The sequence below is a fragment of the Loxodonta africana genome, chromosome 6, assembly GCF_030014295.1.
Source record: "Loxodonta africana isolate mLoxAfr1 chromosome 6, mLoxAfr1.hap2, whole genome shotgun sequence".
NCBI classification, from domain to species: domain Eukaryota; kingdom Metazoa; phylum Chordata; class Mammalia; order Proboscidea; family Elephantidae; genus Loxodonta; species Loxodonta africana.
This window is the reverse complement of record NC_087347.1, coordinates 125,427,305-125,448,388: the sequence shown is the minus strand read 5'-3', so window position 1 is coordinate 125,448,388 and position 21,084 is coordinate 125,427,305. Positions and strand designations below refer to the sequence as shown.

General features: G+C 39.8%; 1 protein-coding gene across 1 annotated transcript in view; it reads right to left on the bottom strand.

The window, feature by feature from the left end:
- EPB41L5 (erythrocyte membrane protein band 4.1 like 5) overlaps positions 1-21,084 on the bottom strand; it is a 214,491-nt gene that overhangs the window by 35,541 nt on the left and 157,866 nt on the right. The window contains exons 21-22 of the mRNA XM_023556079.2: positions 14,055-14,145; positions 4,078-4,152 (exon numbers count right to left, since the gene is read on the bottom strand). Of these exons, the coding sequence (XP_023411847.2) occupies positions 4,078-4,152; positions 14,055-14,145 (166 nt within the window). The remainder of the gene's footprint in view (positions 1-4,077; positions 4,153-14,054; positions 14,146-21,084) is intronic.

The window sequence follows — 21,084 nt, the reverse complement described above, 5'->3', positions numbered from 1 at the left end:
GAGGGGTGGGAAAGTGTGTTTCTCTGATCACCAGGTGCTCTGTCTTCTGTTGGGAGCTCCATGAAGTTGCCTTCTGGCACTCCCCGTCTGGGATTGTTGCTGGCTGTGCTCCAAGATGGCAATACTGTGCTGTGTTAGTTGGCAGGACCAACATCATGTATCTCTCCTTGTTGTCTGTTTTCTGTCAGTTTCTTCTTCCAATTGGTGTTTGCTCTAGTTCTTTATTCCTTCATTTGATGCTTAGGGTTTCAGGACTGATTGATGTTTGTGTCTGTTTTACTTAGTTTTTTGGGTCTTTGCTGCAGAGGGATGGCATTATGTGTCTGTCTAGGGTACAGTGTTGGCTCTGCCTCCTCTATTACATTGTTTTTAATGTTTAATTTTCTAGATCTTACTTCTATATACAGAATTATAATCTAGTAAAATCCCCTTATTTTATGGAAACTTAAACCAGTCCTTGTACTGGTGACCTTAAATGCTGATGAGAAAAAATTGATATATTTTATTAAAAGGAGAATGGAGGTGGGGAATGGAGGATGAAGAAAAAGGGGAGTGGAGGTGAGGAGTGGAGAATAAAGGAAAAAGGGGAATGGAGATGGGAAATAGAGGCTGAAGGGGAATGAAACAAAACAAAACAAACACAAGAGAAGTATGACGTGGACGCAAGAGGATAATATGCCATGGATTGAGGAGTATGTTAGACTTAATTTGGGCACCTGACATTTAAAAAATGGATACTATCTGCCATGGATTGAATTTTGTCCCCGCAAAAATGTGTGCCAACTTGGTTAGACTGTGATTCTCAGTATTGTGTGGTTGTCCTCCACTTCGTCATTGTAATTTTCCTATGTATTGTAAATCCTAATCTCTGCCTGTGGTTAATGAGGAAAGATTAAACCAAAAAAACCAAATCCGTTGCCATCAAGTCGATTACAACTCATAGTGACCCTACAGGACAGAGTATAGCTGCCCCACAAAGTTTCCAAGGAGCAACTGGTGGATTCAAACTGCCAACCTTTTGGTTAGCAGCCATAGGACTTAACCACTAGACCACCACAGTTTCCAAGATTAGATTATGTTAAATAGGATAAGGATGGGATTGTAACACTGTTACTAAGGTCACATCCCTGATCCAATGTAAAGGGAGTTTCCCTGGGGTCTGGCTTGCACCACCTTTCATCTTACAAGAGATAAAAGGAAAGGTAAGCAAGTAGAGAGTAGGGGGGACCTCATACCACTAAGAAAGCAGCGCAAGGAAGAGAGGATATCCTTTGGGCCTGCGGTTCCTGTGCAGGTAAACTCCTAGACCAGGAGAAGATTGATGACAAGGACCTTCCTCCAGAACCAAATGAGAAAAAGCCTTCCCCTGGCCCATACACCCTGAATTCAAATTTGTAGCCTACTAGACTGTGACAGAATAAATTTATCTTTGTTAAAGCCATGCGCCTGTGGTATTGCTGTTACAGCAGCACTAGATGACTAAGACAATCCTATTGGTCTTACGAGATACCTTCTTGTCATATATTTCTTTTAGAATCAATTCCCAAACTGGTGGAAGTCCCACGACCTTCCAGAACTTTCTTCCTAGTCTTAGTAATGGACATTCCTCCTTTAAACTTTTAAGTTCTGCCTTCATTTCCTCCTAGGAAGGTGGAATTTTATAACCATAATCTGGATACTCCTTAAGAATGAGAACTATAACCCAGATAAAGTATAAGAAAATGATTATAAAAACCTTTTCCTCTATAAAATGCAAACTTTATTATTTCTATAACTTTTCAGTTTTTATTTTAATTGATAAAAAACTTTTTTTTTTTCCCCAGAAAACAATAGCCTTCTTAAAGTCATTTTGAAATAGAATGAGGAAAAAAGATCCCATTAATAGTAGCATAAAAAGCATGACGGACTGGGAAATAACAAAAATAGGAAAGTACAGAACTTCCACCGGGGGAAGGGGAACCTATAACACATAACTTTAGTAGGAGATAAAGGAAGTTTTGAATGAGAAAAACACAGTGTTCTTGGCTAAGAAGACAAATTATCACAAATACGTACATTTTTTCTCCAAATTAATTTAAAGATTTAATGCAATTACAAATAAAAATCCAAGGGGATGTGGGGAGGTGGGGTGGGACTTAACAAAATTATGTTAAAGGTTGTGTAAAAGAAGGAATAAGCAAAAACAGCCAAAGTGCTGTATAAGAATATTGGACTGGTTTTGCAATATATCAAAACCTGTTATAAAGCTAAAATTATTAAAAGGGAGCATCACATGTCTAATAATTGAGAAGCATATAACAGGATGGACAGCCCAGGTACAGAACCTGTAATGCACAGTAATCAATTTTGATTTCAAAAAAACAGAAAAATATTGGTGGTATGAAAACTGCTTGGTTTTTTAAGATCGGTTTCATTTCCATCACCCTATGAGTTGGAATCGACTCAACGGCACTGGGTTTGGTTTTGGTTTTTTATCCCCTCCCCACTGAAAGAACGGACATGGAATCAGCACCCACAGATTCCTCCTCCAGGTTTTAGCCATCTTATATTAATCCTGGAAGCTACTTCTTTTCTCTATTTAAAGGATTATTATGGTTAAATATTGTCACTATCCCTTTTATTTTCTACCTGGTTCACTTTTCCAGATTAGAGGTTAATTCTTGTCCTTTGGTGAAGTTTCTTTATTGACCTAAACTGGTGGTTCCCAAAGGGTGGTTCCCAGAATACATCTGCATCACGGGGGAACCTGTTAGAAATGCAACATCTCAGCCTCTCCCCAGACCTACCTAATCAGAAACTCTGGACATGGTCCCAGCTATCTGTGTTTTAATACGTCCTACTCCTGGTGATTCCAATACACAACGAAGTTTGAGAAGGAGTGATCTAAGCACACATCCAGCACCACAGGAAGTACCATCTGTACTTCTGAGCCTCCGGAATGGCATCTACTTCCCACAGCGATTTTTGTCATATGACTCATAAGGCACTAAGTTAGTCATCTGTATACCTTTCACCTCAACTATTTTGACTTTAAGTCGCTGGAGGAAAAAAAGTGTTCCTTATTTGTATTATGATCATAGCACTTAACACAGTATTTCCATACTGTGATAATGACTGTTACGTTCAAGGCTACCAATTTTTTATGCTCCTACCTTTCAGGATAATTTTTTTTTTTTAAATTAAATATGTCCTTATCATCTTAACTCTTTAGATGCCGGTTTATCCCCACAAGTTGCCTCTTATGTTATTTAATATGGGTGTTGTTGACAGGTGTCACCCAGTCAGTTCTGACTCATAGCAATCCTATGTACAACAGAATGAAACACTGCTTGGCCCTGTGCCATCCTCATGATGGTTGTTACCCTTAAGGCCACTGTTGCAGCCACGGTGTCAGTCCATCTCATTGAGGGTCTTCCTCTTTTTCATTCATCTTCTACTTTATGAAGCATGATCTCCTTCTCCAGAGGCTGATCTCTCCTGACAACACGTCGAAAGTATATGAGACGTAGTCTCATCATCCTTGCTTCTAAGGAATATTCTGGCTGTACTTCTTTCAAGACAGATTTGTTCCTTCTTTTGGCAGTCCACGGTATATCCAATATTCTTCACCAGCATCATAATTCGAAGGCATCAATTCTTCTTCAGTCTTCCTTATTTGTTGTCCAGCTTTCGCACGCATTATGAGGCAACTAAAAACACCATGGCTTGGGTCAGATACACCTTAGTCTTCAAGGTGACATCTTTGCTTTTTAACACTTTAAAAGAGGTCTTTTGCAGCAAATATGCCCAATGCAACGCATCATCTGATATCTTGGCTGCTGCTTTCATGGGTGTTGCCTGTGGATCATTCAATACTACTTAATATGGTCCTGAATTACAAATAGGGTTATAGTAATGTGGTTACTATACAGTAACACACAAATGTGAAGTGGTAGAATTTCAGTACAGAAAGACAATGCTAAGTAGTTATTGAAATCTGAACATTTTTTAAACGAAAAGTTGTACTAAACTGCCAAAAAGGCAGAAATTGGAATCTGGCAGGATCTCTTTCCATCTTGCTGTTTACAGCATATTTACCTGAGGTGTGACTGTCTGGTCAATTAGATTCTCCGTCAGCGATAAAAGCAAGGCGTCCAATTCATCTGTAGCATCCTATGAAAGACAAAAGCATCTATAGTTGTTAAATGACCCACTAAGCATCAGGCTAAGCCTTTTCCGTATCTTCTCAATTTATAATCCTGACGAGGACTGATTGGTATTCTTTACTTTAAATAAACAGAGACATTCAGGAATCATGGTTATTAACGATTCTCCTTTTCCATGGAGGGGAACTTAGCATACAGAACTTAAAAAGGCTAACATGTAGTATGAATTTTCATATAGCTATTTCTTTTGGGAGACAAAATTGGGCAGGGTTAAGACTATTCTGGCTCTTAGATTCTGAACCAGACTAAAGAGGTAAAAGGTTCAGCACAGCAGACAGTGAGTAAAGGAGATGCCTAAATTCCAAGTGCTTCTTTACTGTTTGCAAAAGAACACCATGTGAACTTTTCCCCCATAAACTGTAATTAATACTTTTTGAAAAATTACTTTGTTGCTGAGAGTATACAGTTAAAGTTACATCAATTCAAGATTCTACATGTTTAGTTCAGTAACACTGATTACATTTTTTGAATTGTACATTCTCATCGTTTTCTGAGTTGTTCCTCCTCCATTAACATACACTTACTGCTCCCTAAGGTTCCTATCTTTCAAGGTGCTGTTGTCAACTTGATCCCATACGGAAAGATCTTAAAAGAGCATAATGCTCAAGGCATTCTTTACTAGATAAGCTAAACTACTGTTTGTAATTTTATTGTGCTTTAGGTAAAACTTTATAGTGCAAATTAGTTTCACGTTCAAAAATTTATACCTAAGTTGTTTTGGGACATTGGCTGCAACCCCCACAATGTGTCAGCACTCTTCCCGTTTCCCTTTATACCTTGGGTTCCCCATGTCCCTTTGTCCAGTTATCCTTTCCATTCGTGCCTTCTCATCTGTTTTGGGGCAGGTGATGCCAGCTTGGTCTCCTGTACTTGACTGAACTAAGAAACATGTTCTTCATGTGTGTTATTGTTCATTTCATAGGCCTGTCTAATCTTCGGCTGAAAGGTGGACTTTGGAAATGGCTTCAGTTCTGAGTTAAAAAGGTGCCTGGGGCTACTATCTCCCGGGTTCCTCCAATATCTGTCAGACCAGTTAAGTCTGGTCTTTTTTGTGTGTGTGTGAATTTATATTTTGTTCTACATTTTTTTCCCCACTCTGTCTGGAACCCTCTATTATGATCCCTGTCAGAGCCATCAGTGGTGGTAGCCTGACACCATAGTTTTCTTCATTCTCCTTTGCTCCAGATGGGATTGGAACAATAGATGTATCTTAGATGGCCACTCGCAAGCTTTTAAGACCCCAGATGCTACTCACCAAAGTAGGATGTAGAACATTTTATGAACTATGTTATGCCAATTAACATACATGTCCTCTGAGACCATGATCTCCAGCCCTCAGTCCCAGTAACTTGGTCCCTCAAAGTGTTTGGATGTGTCTAGGAATCTTCTCCGACTCTGCCTTGGTCAAGGTGTGTTGACTTCCCCTGTATTATGTGTTGTCTTTCCCTTCACCAAAGTTAACACTTGTCTACTATCTAGTGATTTTCTCTCCCCATCCTTCTCCATCATAACCATTAATGAATTTTTTTTTCTGTGTGTAAACCTTTTCTTGGGTTTTTATAATAGTAGTCTCATATAGTATCTGTCCTTTTGAGACTAATTTCACTCAGCATAATGCCTCCAGATTCATCCATGTTGTGACATGTTTTGCAGATTTATCATTGCATAGTATTCCTTTGTGTATACGTACCATAATTTGTTTATCCATTCATCTTTGGATGGGTACTCAGGTTGTTTTTATGCTACCGTGAATAATGCTGCAATGAACATGGGTGTGCATGTCTATTTGTGTGACAGCTCTTAGTTCTCTTGGATATATTCCTAGGAGTGGCTAGATCCTGTGGTATTTCTATTTCCAGCTTTTCAAGGAAGCACCATGTCGTTTTCCATAGCAGTTGTACCATTTTATATTCAACAGTGCATAAAAGTTCAGCAATCTCTCCACAACCTCTCCTACATTTACTATTTTTTGTTTTTTTGATTAGCGCCAGTAACGTCTGGTTGAGATCCTATCTCATTGTGGTTTTGATTTGCATTCTCTAGTGGCTAATGACCAAGAACATTTCCTCATGTGTCTGTTAGCTGCTTGAATGTCGTGACTGGTGAAGTGTCTGTTCATATCCTTTAACCATTTTTAAATTGGATTATATGTCTTTTTGTTGTTGAGGTGTTATTCTACAGATTAGACCCTTGTCACATATGTCACAGCCCAAAATTTTTTCCCAGTTTTAGGTCTGTAGGTTCTCTTTTAACTCTTTTGGTGAAGTCTTTTGATAAGCTTACTTATTTAATTTTTAGGATCTCCTAGTTATCTAGTTTATCTTCTGGTGTTCGTGCAGTGTTAGTTACGATTTGTATTTTTTGGTTTTAAGAAGACTTCATGGGATATTTCTGGTTTACTGTTTGAAGATTATCTCAGAGCAATAGTTTCAGGGTTGATCCAGCCTCCGTGGCTCCAGAAAATCTGGAGTCTATAAGCATCTGAAATTCTGTTCTGCATTTTCCTCCTTCTGATCAGGATTCTTCTATAGAATCTTTGATCAAAATGTTCAGTAGTGGTAGCCAGGCACCATCCAGTTCTTCTGGTCTCATGGCAAAGGAGAGAGTTGTTCATAAAAAGCTACACGTTTCATTTCCTCCTCCTATTCCTGACTCTCCTTCCTCTTTTCTTGCTCCAGGCGAATAGAGACCAATTGTTGTGCCTTGAAAGGTTGCTTGCAAGCTGTTAAGACCCCAGGCACCAGGGCTGGATTAAGGCATGCGAGGGCCCTAGACACTGATTATGTATGGTGCCCCTCCTCTGCTTACTCATGTATTCAAACAGAATATGTGAATTACATATATATACACACACACACACACACACACACGTGTATCTCTGTGTGTGTGCGTGTATGTGTGTCTTAGCTAACCAAGAGCCTGGTTGCCAACCAACAGGACCACAATTCGAATCCACCAGCTGCTCCTTAGAAATGCTACGGTGCAATTCTACTGTGTCCTATAGGGTTGCTATGAGTCAGAATCAACTCAACGACAACAGGTTTGTTTTTTCTAAATAATGTTAGTAACTGAACACAAAAGCGGTGTACACCATTTCAGTGGAATGAGAGGAGCTGGATTATAGAACTTTTAGTGGATGCAGGGTACTAAGATTTTTACTATACACATTTTCTACAAAAAGAATATTCCACATATTCTACAACAAATAAAATGAGTCAGTGAACTTAGTTCACTTTTCTTTGTGTCCTGTCTGCTTGGCACCTACGGGTCTTTGCTTTGAACAACTGGTGCCTCTGTTTTATTGATGCCCTAAGCACATGCTTGCTTTTCCTATTGGGTAATTCATCCCTGCCAAGCACTATGCAACAAACTAGGAAGTAGAACAGATGCACTAAACATGTTATTAGGCCAATTAACTGGGATGTCCCACAAAACCATGACCCTAAACCTCTAAACCAAGAAACCAAATCCTATGAAGTGTTTGGTTGCACACAAGCAGCCACAGCAGCTCTTAATTAAGGCATTTTAAATTAGTACTTGAAACGCCTTCTGGAAGACACAATTCTGTACTGCTCTCTGGTGTGTGTGTGTGTATATGAGTGTGTATAGGGAGAATTTAAAAAAGAGTAAGAGATAAAATTCCAATCTGGAAATAAGAGAAACAGGAATCTACGGTATACTGCATAACATAAAAGCCCTTTATTTATAAATTCTGTTTCTGTCTATCTGCCTTCATGCTTCTTGAATCCCCTATTCATGTTTCAATATTAAACCCGACTGTAATTACATACTTGAAAAAACTGTTCTCTCTCTTCTCACATCTCTTCCCTCCCATCCCACCCCTTCACACCTGTGAGCTGGGTTAAGTGTCCCATAACAGCCTGTGCATATACCTCTACTAGAACACTTTGCTGATAGGAGCAGATCGCCAGATCTTTTTCCTACGGAGCCCCTGGGTGGGTCTGAACTACTAACCGTTCAGTTAGCAGCTGAGTGTTTAACTGCTGAGCAATCAGGGCTCTTTATCAGAGTGTTTTACAATTCTCTCTCCCATTAGACTACGATCAGGTTGAAAGCAGAAGCCATGTTTCATTCATTTTTAATCTTCAAAGCCTAGCATACTGTCTGGTACATATTACATACATAATAAATAATCTTTGAACTAAATGTCCTTCACTATTTTAAAAAATCTCAGATTCCATTTAACGATTATTAATAATTAAAGATGTCAATACGTCTTTTTAGCATTTTAACTGGCAGAAAGACAGCTTCTGATTGAAGGTATTTTAGGTTGAATCTTTTTTTAAGTCCAAAAGTCTGAAAAATGATACACCGAAATGCTAACTATATACAGTCGCTGGGTGGCTGGAATACAAGTGATTTCCATTTTTTTCTTTTTATGAAGTATTTGGTAAATTTCTACAATAAATGTAGATTATGTACTGTAGGCTGGGTTCTCCAGAGAAACAGAACCACTGAAGCACGTATGTATGTGTATGCACACAGAGAGAGAGAGAGAGATTCATTTCAAGAAAATGGCTCACGCAGCAGTTGGGGAGGCTGGCAACTCCAAAATCCGTGAGTCAGGCGTTAGGAGTCTCCTGACTCACATGTTTGCAGGGGCTGATGAACCCAAAATCAGGAGGTCAGCTGACAGGCTGTTGGCTTACGAGGCTGTGGCAGCTGGCGAATCCCAAATTGGGGAGATCAGATGGCAGGCTACCGGTTCACAGGGCTGCAGAAGCTGGCGAATCAGAGAATCGGCAGGTCAGACAAAAGGCTGCTGCCTCAAGGCCCAAGAACCGGAGGTCAGATGATGACAAGCCAGATGCAGGTGCCAGAGCAAGAGTGAGCTTTGGTAGAGCATCCATATATACTGGATGTAGGTCACACCCTCAAAAAAATTCCCCTTACATCAGATATTTGAGTAGGGCCATGACTTGAGTAAACATGTGACCTGAGTAAGGCTTAAGTAAAGCTGTGACTTGAATAAAGCCCTATAGTAAGGGTGTGATTCAAGGCACACCCCACACTAACCCTGCCTCATTAACATACAGAGGTTTAGTGTTCACAACAAATAAATGGAGAATAATTACACAATGTAACAAAATGGAGGACAATGACATCCAATCACAAAATGGAGGATAATTACACAATACTGGGAAACAGGGCCAAGCCAAGGTGACACATAACATTACCCATCATAGTCCACCCCTTGCCAACCTGGCACCTGTATGTGTCTCCTTAAACCACACACAATCTCTAAATAGAGAAAATGATAAAATCATACTTGCACCTAACATGATACAACTAACATGCATACAACCAAAAACACATTAGGTCTGTTTATGTTTTATATTTTATGAGGGAAGAAAACAAAAATAACTGCTATGTATATACACATATATGCACTCATACACATATAATAAAACAAGAAAGAAATACAATTACAGTCCTCGTTTCCATAATTAGTCATGTGGTCCTAAGTGGTATTTAGAACTACTTTCTTCCACTACTCATTACATATTCCCTTTACCCTCAAGCACCTCAGCTGATTGTGGTTCTTTCCCTGGTGGGGAAACCAAAACACCCATTCTGAAGTTCTGGGCCATTAGCAGTCATGTTAGAATTGAGTTGCTGTAGTTTCCCACTGACGTTAATCACACTGCATGGTGGTACTAAGAGACATCCTAAGGGATCTCTTGTATTCCAGATATACTTTTCTTTACCTCCATTATGCAGTATCAATACGATTTCTCCTTGGTAATCAGGATCAATCACATCAGCCAATATGACACCTCTCGTCCTTGTCCATTGATCCAGAGGCAGGATAAGTCAAGTGACATTCTTAACTTCCAGTTCAAAGGGATCAGTATTGTGTCCCCTGGTGGGAGCACTTCTCCTTTTGGAACTAAGACTGAGCATAGGGTCATGGGGATAGGAATCAAAACTTTTGCAAGTGGGTTACTAGGGATAATAGTGAGTGGTACCATGCCTATCTATGCTCCTTGATTCCTGCACCCAGGAATCCTGGCTATGGGAGAAACAGCACCACATATTGGATACTGGAACAATATACTAGAGCACATTCAGCTTCCTAGAGAACACTGCCCCAACCCTGCAAAGTACTGCCACCTAGCTGGTGCTGTAATTGTGGTCATTAGAAGGCCATTCCATCATTCTATTAAGCCAGCTGCTTCAGGATGACAGGAAACACGGTAAGACCAGGAAATTTCACGAGCATGGGCCCAATGCCACACTTCATTTGCTGTGAAGTGAGTCCCTTGATCTCGGTCAATGCTGTGTAGTATGCCATGATGGTGGATAACGCATTCTCTAAGTCCACAGATGGTAGTTTTGGTAGAAGAATTACATGCAAGGAAGGCAAATTCCTATCCAGAGTAACTGTCTATCCCAGTAAGAATAAAACATTGCCCTTTCCAATGTAATCAATCTGCCACCAGCTTGCTGGCTGAATGCCTTAATAGCCATACCTGCACATATTCTCCAGCGTTCTGTTTGTATATATTAGAAAAGTCAAGCAGTTCTTTTGGACTGTAGCGTACCTCCTCCTGGGTCACTTTCAACTTGACCTTTTGGGATTCGCTGGGACTTAAGTCTAATTATAGGTCTAGAAGCAAAAATGGGTGGTGTGGGTGGCTCTTGAGAACATTCAGCAATGTCTTGTAAGGCATCTGCCTCAGGCAATGTCCCAGGTGCCATCTCAGACAAAGGCGCTTTGGGCACAGCTGGGTTAATCTCATCAAATGCAGGTGAAAGGGATAATGCTTTTCCTGGGGAGGGTGGCTTAGCAGACAAAGATGGAGTAACCGCTTCAGATGGGAGGGGTGGCGCTATTAGTAGTAGTGATTCAATGAAATTTAGGGTCCCAGTGTCCCCATCTTGCTGATTTTCTGCCCATATGTCCCTATCCCAAGTTTTCAGAATCCCATTTCTTCCCAATCGATGCCCTCACTTTAACTTTAGACACTACTCAAGGTTGAGAATTCAACTGATGTTGTTATTCAGCCACTGTTACAATTAGACTCTTCGTTTGGTTTTCGACAACATCCGCTCTGTTACTACAAGAAATGATGTTTTCTTTCAGGGCGCAAGCAGCAACTTGCAGGTCTTTTATGTGGCACTTGAGCTGTGACTCTGAAACCCTGAGTTCATCTTTTTCCACTTTGTCTAGTGCAAGTAAGAGTAACCGACCAGATTCCTTATACTTCTCAGTCTGACAAAATTTATTGAAAAGTGTCTGATATGCAATCATCCAGAGCCTTCTCACAAATATTTTATCTATTGGTAGTAATATTTTCAAAAGGTCGGCAGTTCAAATCCACCAGGCACTCCTTGGAAACCCTATGGGGTAGTTCTACCCTGCCCCATAGAGTCACTATGAGTCGGAAGCGACTCAGTGGCAGTGGGTTTTAGTGATATTTTGCTTATCTCTATTGCTGCTTCACACCATGGATGAGCAGTGCCCTCTTTACTACTGGAGGCAGAGTCATCGGTGCCTTTAAGACTAGCCAGGCTTGAGAACCAATTTAGAAAACTCATTCTTACAATTTTGTTTCTATTCCAACTCATAGGCACTGGGGTTTTTTTAAGACTCCACTCTCGGTAGCAAATGTCTTAGGCTGGGTTCTCTAAAGAAGAAAGACCAGTGAAGTGTGAGAGACTGACTGACTGATTGCAAGGAAATGGCTCACATGGTTGCGGAGGTTAATAAGTCCCAAATTCATGGGTCAGGAATCAGGTTGGGGGCTTCTCCTGAATCACATGTTTGCAGGGGCTGATGAACCCACAATCAGCAGGTCAGAAAACAGGCTGTTGGCTCATGGGGCTGCAGTAGCTGGCGAATCCCAGAATTGGCAGGTCAGACGAAAGGCTGCTACCTCAAGTCCCCAAAACTGGAGGTCATATAATGACAAGCCAAGTGCAGGATCCAGAGCAAGAGTGAGCTTTGGCAGAGAATCCATATTTACTGGATATAGGTCACACCCTCAAGGAAGCTCCTCTTACATCGGATACTTGAGTACAGCAGTGACTTGAGTAAGGGTGTGACTCAAGATACACCCCACACTAACCCTGCTGCATTAACATATAGAGATTTAGGGTTTGCAACACATAAATGGAGGATTATTACACAAAACAGAAGACTATTAGATCACAAAACGGGGGACAATTATACAATATTGGGAATCATGGCCGAGACAAGTTGACACATAACATTAATCATCACATTATGCAATAAAAGTATCAAATGGTAAATGGTCATTTGCAAGGATAATTTTTAATTTAACTTAAAAAACTGAAACATTCACAGCGCAATGAACTGGTTCTATAATTTCTGAACTGGGACAGGTGTGGCAAGTGGGTACATGAGGCAGAAATTAGGATGAGCTGGGTTATGCCGCGATACAATTATTGGTCCTTGTTATTGCAAAAGGTTTATTTCAATCAACAAATATTTTTTAGTGCCTATTATGTGCCACTTACTGTTTGAGGCACTAGGAAAACAGCAATGAACAAAACAGATCAAGTCTTTCATAGACCTTACACTCTATAGTACATACGAATATGAATTTCAACATTACCTATGCGTTACGAGATCTATCTTTCACTCTTTCATCAAAGCAGCACTTAAAAGGTGCTTATTTTGCATGTAACACTGTATATTTTTTTAGAAAACAAAACAATAATAATGAGTGGAAGCACAGCCAGCACCAAGACCACACAAAAAACAAAAATACAAACAAACTAGAAACTCTTGTGAGGGATGTGGTGATAGACAGATAGGTATGCTGAATGGGTGTGGGAGGGCATATGGGAGTATACCCACGTGCACGCATAAGTTTGGCTGTAGATATTTCTACATATATACATTTGTATGAGGTACACATATGGCCATATATACAAGAAAGCACAAAGCGGGAACAGTCATAGAAACATCCTAGACACAATCAAACACTTTGCAGGACTGAGTTAACTGGGCTTAAAGGTTAAGGGCCACAGTCTCGGGGTACATCTAGGTCAACTGGCATAACATAGTTCATAAAGACGTTCTACATCCTACTTTGGCGAGTAGCACCTAGGGTCCTAAAAGCTTGTGAGCGGCCATGTAAGATACAACTATTGATCTCTTTCCATCCTAAGCAAAGGAGAATGAAGAAAACCAAAGACTCAAGGAAGTTAGTCCAAAGGACTAATGGACCACAAGAACCACAGCCTCCACTAGCCTGGGACCAGAAGAACTAGACGGTGTCCATCTACCACTATCAACTGCTTTGACCGGGTATCACAATAGAAGGTTCTGGTTAGAGTGGGAAAAAAATATAGAACAAAATTTAGATTCATAAAAAAGACCAAATTTACTGGTCTGAGAGAGACTGGAGGAACCCTCAAGATTATGGCCTTTAGACACTCTTCTAACTTCGAACTGAAGCCATTCCCAGAGATCACCTTTCAGTCAAGTAACAGGGCTATAAAATAAACAATAACACCTTTGAGGAAAGTGTTCCTTAGACAATCATCTTCATGAGACCCAAAGGGCAACATCTGCCCAAGAGCAATGACGAGAAGACAGGAAGGGGCAGGAAACCCAGACGAACGACAATGGGGAACTCAGGATGGTAACGAGGAGAGTGCTGACACATTGTGGGAATTATGTCCAATATCACCAACAATTTATCTATAAACTACTGAATGGGAAACTAATTTGCTCTGTAAACCTTCACCTGAAGCACGAAAAAAAAAAAAAAATCACCAGATGTCCCTGGTATACTATAGGATTCAACTCAACACTGTCTTTGGAGAAAACTTGAGAAGCAAAAGCATTCTTACCTTTAGAACAGAACCATTTTCCGTAGGTGTGGAATGCATCAGAGCAAGAGGATCTTCAGGGAGGGACATATTATTCTCATTTAATGCAGCACTGGGAAGAGAACAATTCATGTAATGTAGGATCTGTACAGACATAGGAAGCATTTTCAAAGAAAGGGTGTTATGGATTTAACTGTGTTCCCCCAAAATACGTGCATGCGTCTGACATAGATATAAAATCTTTGATGTGGTGGATTGGGAAGGGTATATGAGCAGATAGCACTGTCTGCTGTCATACTGCTCACTATCATTGCTTTTTCCATACATGATTTTTACATGCTTAATTCCTAACTTGTTTGGCTTGGTTATCTAGTGTTCTTATAACAGAAATACCACAAGTGGGTGGCTTTAACCAACAGAAATGTATGCAATCCTGTCAATAATTTGGGCATAGACACAGGCCAATACGCATGCTAAACAGGTGAGGGTGGTGGTATGGGAGTGCATCCATCTACATATATCAGTATGGCTGTGGATATTTCTACATCTGTGTTTGTAAATGAGGCATGTATACTCATATATATATAACGTGCACCAGTTAAAAGCTAAGCTGCTAACCAAAAGGTCAGCAGTTCGAATTCACCAGCCGTTCCTTGAAAACCCTATGGGGCAGTTCTACTCTGTCCTATAGGGTCGCTGAGTCAGAACTGACTCAACAGCAACGGGTTTGGGGTTTTTTTTTTTTTTTTTTTTTTTGGTATAGGGAGAACAGTTATATAAACTACTTAGACATAGGGACTGAACTTTTGGAACATGAAGGCTTAAGGACCATTATCTTTAGGAACATTTAGGTCAATTGTTAAAGCACAGTTCATAAAGACAATCTTCTATATCCTAGCCTGGTGAGTAGCATCTGGGGTCTTAAAAGCATGTGAGCAGCTATATAAAAAGCAACTACTGGTCTCTTCCTGCCGGGAGGAAAGGTGAATGAAGAAAACCAAAGGCTCAAGAGAGCAATTAGTCCAAAGGAATAAAGGCCCACGTGAACCACAGCCTCCTCTAACCTGAGACCAGACGAACTAGGTGTCCAGCTACCACTACCAACCACTCTACTGGGATCAAAATAGAGGCTCCCAGTTAAAACGGGTAAAAAACGTAGAACAAAATTAAAAAAAAAAAAGACCAGAATTACTGGTCTGAAGGAGACTGGAAGAACCCCTGAAACTACTGCCCTAAGAATCTTCTCACTTGAAACTACAGATACTCCAGGAGAGCACCTTTCAGCTAAACGAAAGGCAGGGCTATAAAGTAAACAATAACATCCATGAAGAATGCGCTCCTTAGAACAACTGACCATGAGACCAAAAGGGCAGTATTTGCCTAAAACCAAAGACAAGAACATAGGGAGGGACAGGGAAACTGGACTAACGGAAATGGGGAACCCATGGTGGAAATGGGGAGAGTGCTGACACACTGTGGGGACTGGAAAATTAATTTGCTATGTAAACTTTCACCTAAAGCACAATTAAAAAAACCCGTTGCTGTCGAGTCCATTCTGACTCACAGTGACCCTAAAGGACAGCGCAGAACTGCCTCTTGGGGTTTCCAAAGAGCACCCAGTAGATTTGAACTGCTGACCTTTTGGTTAGTGGCCATAGCTCTTTTTCTCTGAAAATTGTAGAATGAATCTAGAATAAAATACAAGTTTTTATACAGTTACCCCGTGGTTTAATCACAATGCAAAAACAACACTGCTAATAAGAACAAACTACATGAATGACAACTTACTGAAATAACTATCAATTAACACCATAATTGTCAGTTACAAGTTGCCAACACTAAATAAGCAATTGTTGTTATTAGGTGCTGTCTAGTCGATTCCAACTTATAGTGACCCTATGTACAACAGAATGAAAAACTGCCCTGTCCTGCAACATCCTCACAATCATTGTTATGCTTGAGTTCGCTGTTGCAGCCACTGTGTCAATCCATTTCGCTGAAGGTCTTCCTCTTTTTCACTGACCCTCTACCCTGCCAAGCACAATGTCCTTCCTCCAGGGACTGCTCCCTCCTGATAACATGTACAAAATATGTGAGATAAAGTCTCACCATCCTCGCTTCTAATGAGCATTCTGGCTCTACTTCTTCCAAGGCAGATTTGTTTATTCTTCTGGCAGTCCATGGTATATTCAGTATTTTTCACCAATGCAGTAATTCAAACGCATCAATTCATCTTCGATCTTTCTTATTCATTGCCCAGCTTTTGCATGCATATGGCTTGGGTCAGGCGCATCTTAGTACTTAAAGTGACATCTTTGCTTTTTAACACTTTAAAGAGATCCTCTGGAGCAGATCTGCCCAAACCAATGTATTCTTTGATTTCTTGACTGCTGTTTCCATGGGCGTTGATTGTGGATCCAGGTAAAATGAAATCCTTGACAACATCAATCTTTTCTCCATTTATCATGATGTTGCTTATTGGTCCAGTTGTGATGATTTTTGTTTTCTTTATGTTGAGGTGTAATCCATACTGAAGGCTGTGGTCTTTGATCTTCATCAGTAAGTGATTCAAGTCTTCTTCTCTTGAACCAGCAAGCAAGGTTGTGTCATCTGCATAACATAGGTTGTTAATGAGTCTTCCTCCAATCCTGATGCTCTGTTCTTCTTCATACAGTCTAGTTTCTCAGATTATCTGCTCAGCATACAGATTGAATAAATATGGTGAAAAAGATACAACCCTGATGCATATGACTTCAAACCACGCAGTATTCCCTTGTTCTATTCAAACGACTGTCTTTTGGTCTAAGTACAAGTTCCTCATAAGCAGAGTTAAGTGTTCTGGAATTCCCATTCTTCCCAAAGTTATCCATAACTTGTTATGATCCACACAGTCGAATGCCTTTGCATAGTCAACAATACACAGATAAACATGTTTCTGGTATTCTCTGCTTTCAGCCATGATCCATTCAACATCAGCAATGATATCCCTTGTTCCATGCCCTCTTCCGAATTAGGCTCGAATTTCTCTGGCAGTTCCCTGTCAATGTACTGCTGCAATCACTTTTGAATGATCTTCAGCAAAATTTTACTTGTGTGTGATATTAATGATATTGTTCTATAACTTCTGCATTTTGTTGGATCACCTTTCTTTGGATTAGGTACAAATACGGATCTCTTCCAGTCGGTTGGCCAGGTAGCTGTCTTCCAATTTCTTGGCACAGACTAGTGAGCACTTCCAGTGCTGAATCTACTTGGTGAAATATCTCAACTGGTATTCCGTAATTCCTGGAGCCTTGCTTTTTGCCCATGCCCTCAGTGCAGCTTGGACCTCTTACTTTAGTACCATCAGTTCTTGATCCTATGCTGCCTCATGAAATAGTTGAACGTTGACCAGTTCTTTTTGGTACAGTGACTTTGTGTATTTCTTCCATCTTCTTTTGCTGCTTCCTGCATTGTTTAGTATTTTCCCCATAAAATCCTTCAATGTTGCAACTCGAGGCTTGAATTTTTTCTTCAGTTCTTTCTGCTTGAGAAGTGCCGAGCATGTTCTTCCCTTTTAGTTTTCTATCTTCAGGTCTTTCCAGATTTCATTATTATACTTTACTTTGCCTTCTCAAGCTGCCCTTTGAAATCTTCTGTTTAGCTCTTTTACTCCATCATTTCTTCCTTTTGCTTTAGCTACTCTTCATTCAAGAGCAAGTTCCATAGTCTCTTCTGACATCCCTTTTGGTCTTTTCTTTCTTTCCTGTCTTTTTAATGACCTCTTGCTTTCTTCATGTGTGATGTTCTTAATGTCATTCCACAATCTGTCTGGTCTTTGGTCATTAGTCTTCAATGCATCAAATCTATTTTTGAGATAGTCTCTAAATTCAGGTGGGATATACACAACGTCATACTTTGGCTGTTGTGGACTTGTTCTAATTTTCTTCAACTTGAACTTGCATATGAGCAATTGATGGTCTCTTCCACAGTCGGCCCTGGTCTTGTTCTGACTGATGATATTGAGCTTTTCTATCATCCCTTTCCACAGATGTAGTCAATTTGATTCCTGTGCATTCCATCTGGTGAGGTCCACCGGTACAGCCACTATTTATGTTGTTGAAAAAGGTATTTGCAATGAAGAAGTCATCAGTCTTACAAAATTATACCACGTGATCTCCAGAGTCAGTTCTATCACCAAGGCCACATTTTCCAACTACCAATCCTTCTGTTTCCAACTTTTGCATTCCAATCACCAGTAATTATCAAGGTATCTTGACTGCATGTTTGATCAATTTCAGACTGCAGAAGTTCAAAAAATTTTCAATTTCTTCATCTGTGATCATAGTGGTTGATGTGTAAATCTGAATAATAGTACTTTTAACTAGTCTTCCTTATAAGCATATGGATATTATCCTATCACTGACAGCACTGTACTTCAGGAGAGATCCTGAAATGTTCTTTCTGAAGATGAACACAGTGCCATTCCTCTTTAATTTGTCATTCCCAGCATAGTAGACCACATGATTATCTGATTCAAAATGGCCAATACCAGCCCATTTCAGCTCACTAATGCCTAGGATATCGATGTTTATGTGCTCCATTTCATTTCTGATGATTTCCAATTTTCCGAGGTTCATAATTCGTACATTCCACGTTTTGATTATTAATGGATGTTTGCAGTTAGTTGTTTCTTCTCTTTTTAAGTCGTGCTACACCAGCAAATCAAGGTCCCAAAAGCTTGACCCATCCACGTCATTAAAGTCGACTCTACTTTGAAGGGGCAGTTTTTCCCTAGTCGTACTTTTAGTGTCTTCTAACCTGAGGGGCTCATCTCCTGGCACTATATCAGACAATGTTCTGCTGCTATTCATAGGAAGATATACAAATAGCCAATAAGCACATGAGACAATGCTCAACATCATTAGTCACTAAGGAACTGCAAGTCAAAGCCACAATGACATACCACTTAACATATACTAGAATGGTTACCATCAAAAGTCAGATAATAACTAGGACACTTGGGGGGAGTGAGTTTACGTTAATAGGGGAAGATCACTTCATAAAAAGAGGATGAGAATGGTGGCACCACTTGAACAATATAATCAATGTCACTAAATTCTTTATGAAGAAACTGTTAAATTGATATATGTTCTACTGTGTATATTGTCAACAACGAAAAGTCAGATAATGAAAGACTTGGTGAGGATGTGAAGAAATCAAAACCCTCGTACACCAGCATATGCTGCTGATGGGAATGTAAAATGGTTCAGCTGTAATGGAACAGTCTGATGGTTCCCCAAAAAGTTAAAACATTGAATTACCACACAATCCAGCAATCCCACTTCTAGGTGCATACCCAAACGAACTGAAAACAGCCATCCAAACAAAAACTTGTTCACAAATGTTCACAGCAACACTATGTTGGCAAAAGGGGGAAACAAGTCACGTGCCCATCAATAGGTGAATGGATAAACAAAACGTGGTGCACCTATACAATGGAATATTATGCAGCCATAAAAAGGAATGAAGTGCTGATATGTGGTACAACACGGATGAACCCTAAAAACAGTATACTAAGGAACCAGTCACATTTATATGAAATTTCTACAACAGGCAAATTCATAGAGACAGAAAGTAGATTAGTGATTGCTAGGGGAAAAGAAGAATGTAGAACGACTGCTAAGGGGTTTCTTTATGAAGTGATGAAAATATTCCGGAATTAGATAGTGGTGATACTTGCATAACTTTGTGAATATACTAAAAAACCATTAAATTATTCACTTTAAAAGGGTGAGTTTTATGGTTTGTGAATTACAGTTCAATAAAAAATGAAAGGAAAAAGGTCTAAATCTATTATAGGATAAATATTAAGATGTGACAAAGCTTGATTATTTGGTACACAACTTTGTACTATATAACTCTCCACAGTTTTCGCTATGCTTGAAATATGTCATTAAACAAAAGGGGCTACAGTAATAGAACCCGTGTGGTATGGCACCGGGAAGGGAGAGATTAACAGAACAGGAAACGGCACAGAAACAGACCCAGATTTATATAAGAATTTAACATATTTAGAAGGGTGCATTTAAAATCCTCAGGAAAAAAAGATTATTCAGAATATGAACATTTAGCCAAAATAACTCTGGAAGGAACTTGAGGCGTCTTCTAGGCTCTTTCCAGGTTTAAAAGCTCAATGAAACTTTTGTGCCCAATTCTGTCCCCATTATCCTCCTCTTGACAAAAATTTTGATGAGGTTATTCTAAAAGGTTTCATTTATAATAATAGTACTGAAAATGTTGTGGGCCAGTAGATTTACTAAAATTAAAAGGTTAAGTCGTAATTTCAGTTTTACTCTGATCACCAGTTAGGGAGTAAGTCTGTTTAGTACTAACAGCAAAGTTCTATATACAAGGCATGCTATATGCTTAAGTGCTACTCTGATTACAGTATCCAGAACTGAATATGATTAATCAGAAACCCTTCACTGAATAAGTTCTGAATAACAGGAAAAGAAATAGCATTCATTTACTCAACACTGCTCTTTTTTTGAGCACCAAATTAGCACAGAACACTGAATACACGGTGATGAATAACACAAACTGGCACAGAGCAGGGGATAAAAGGCTAACAAGACAAAAAAAACGCATAATATTCATTAAAGAAAGGTAAAAGAAAAGAGAGGGAAGGAGCAACAAACAAATTTGCTTGGTTAATGTGAAAGCCGATGAGAAATAATTTACAGCAAGGCCACTGTGGCGACAGGATGACACTAAAGTTAACTACGATACTCGAGAGAAATAAAATACATTCCTTATCGGGTATGTTGTAAGATTATGTTGTCGTCAGGTGCTGTTGAGTCGGTTCCAACTCATACAACAGAACGAAACACTGCCTGGTCCTGCGCCATCCTCACAATCATTGTTATGCTTGAGCCCCCGGTGCAGTCACCGTGTCAATCCATCTCGTTGAGGGTCTTCCTCTTTTTCACTGACCCTGTACGTGACTAAGCATGATGTCCTTCTCCAGGGACTGATCCTTCCAGATAACATGTCCAAGGTATGTGAGATG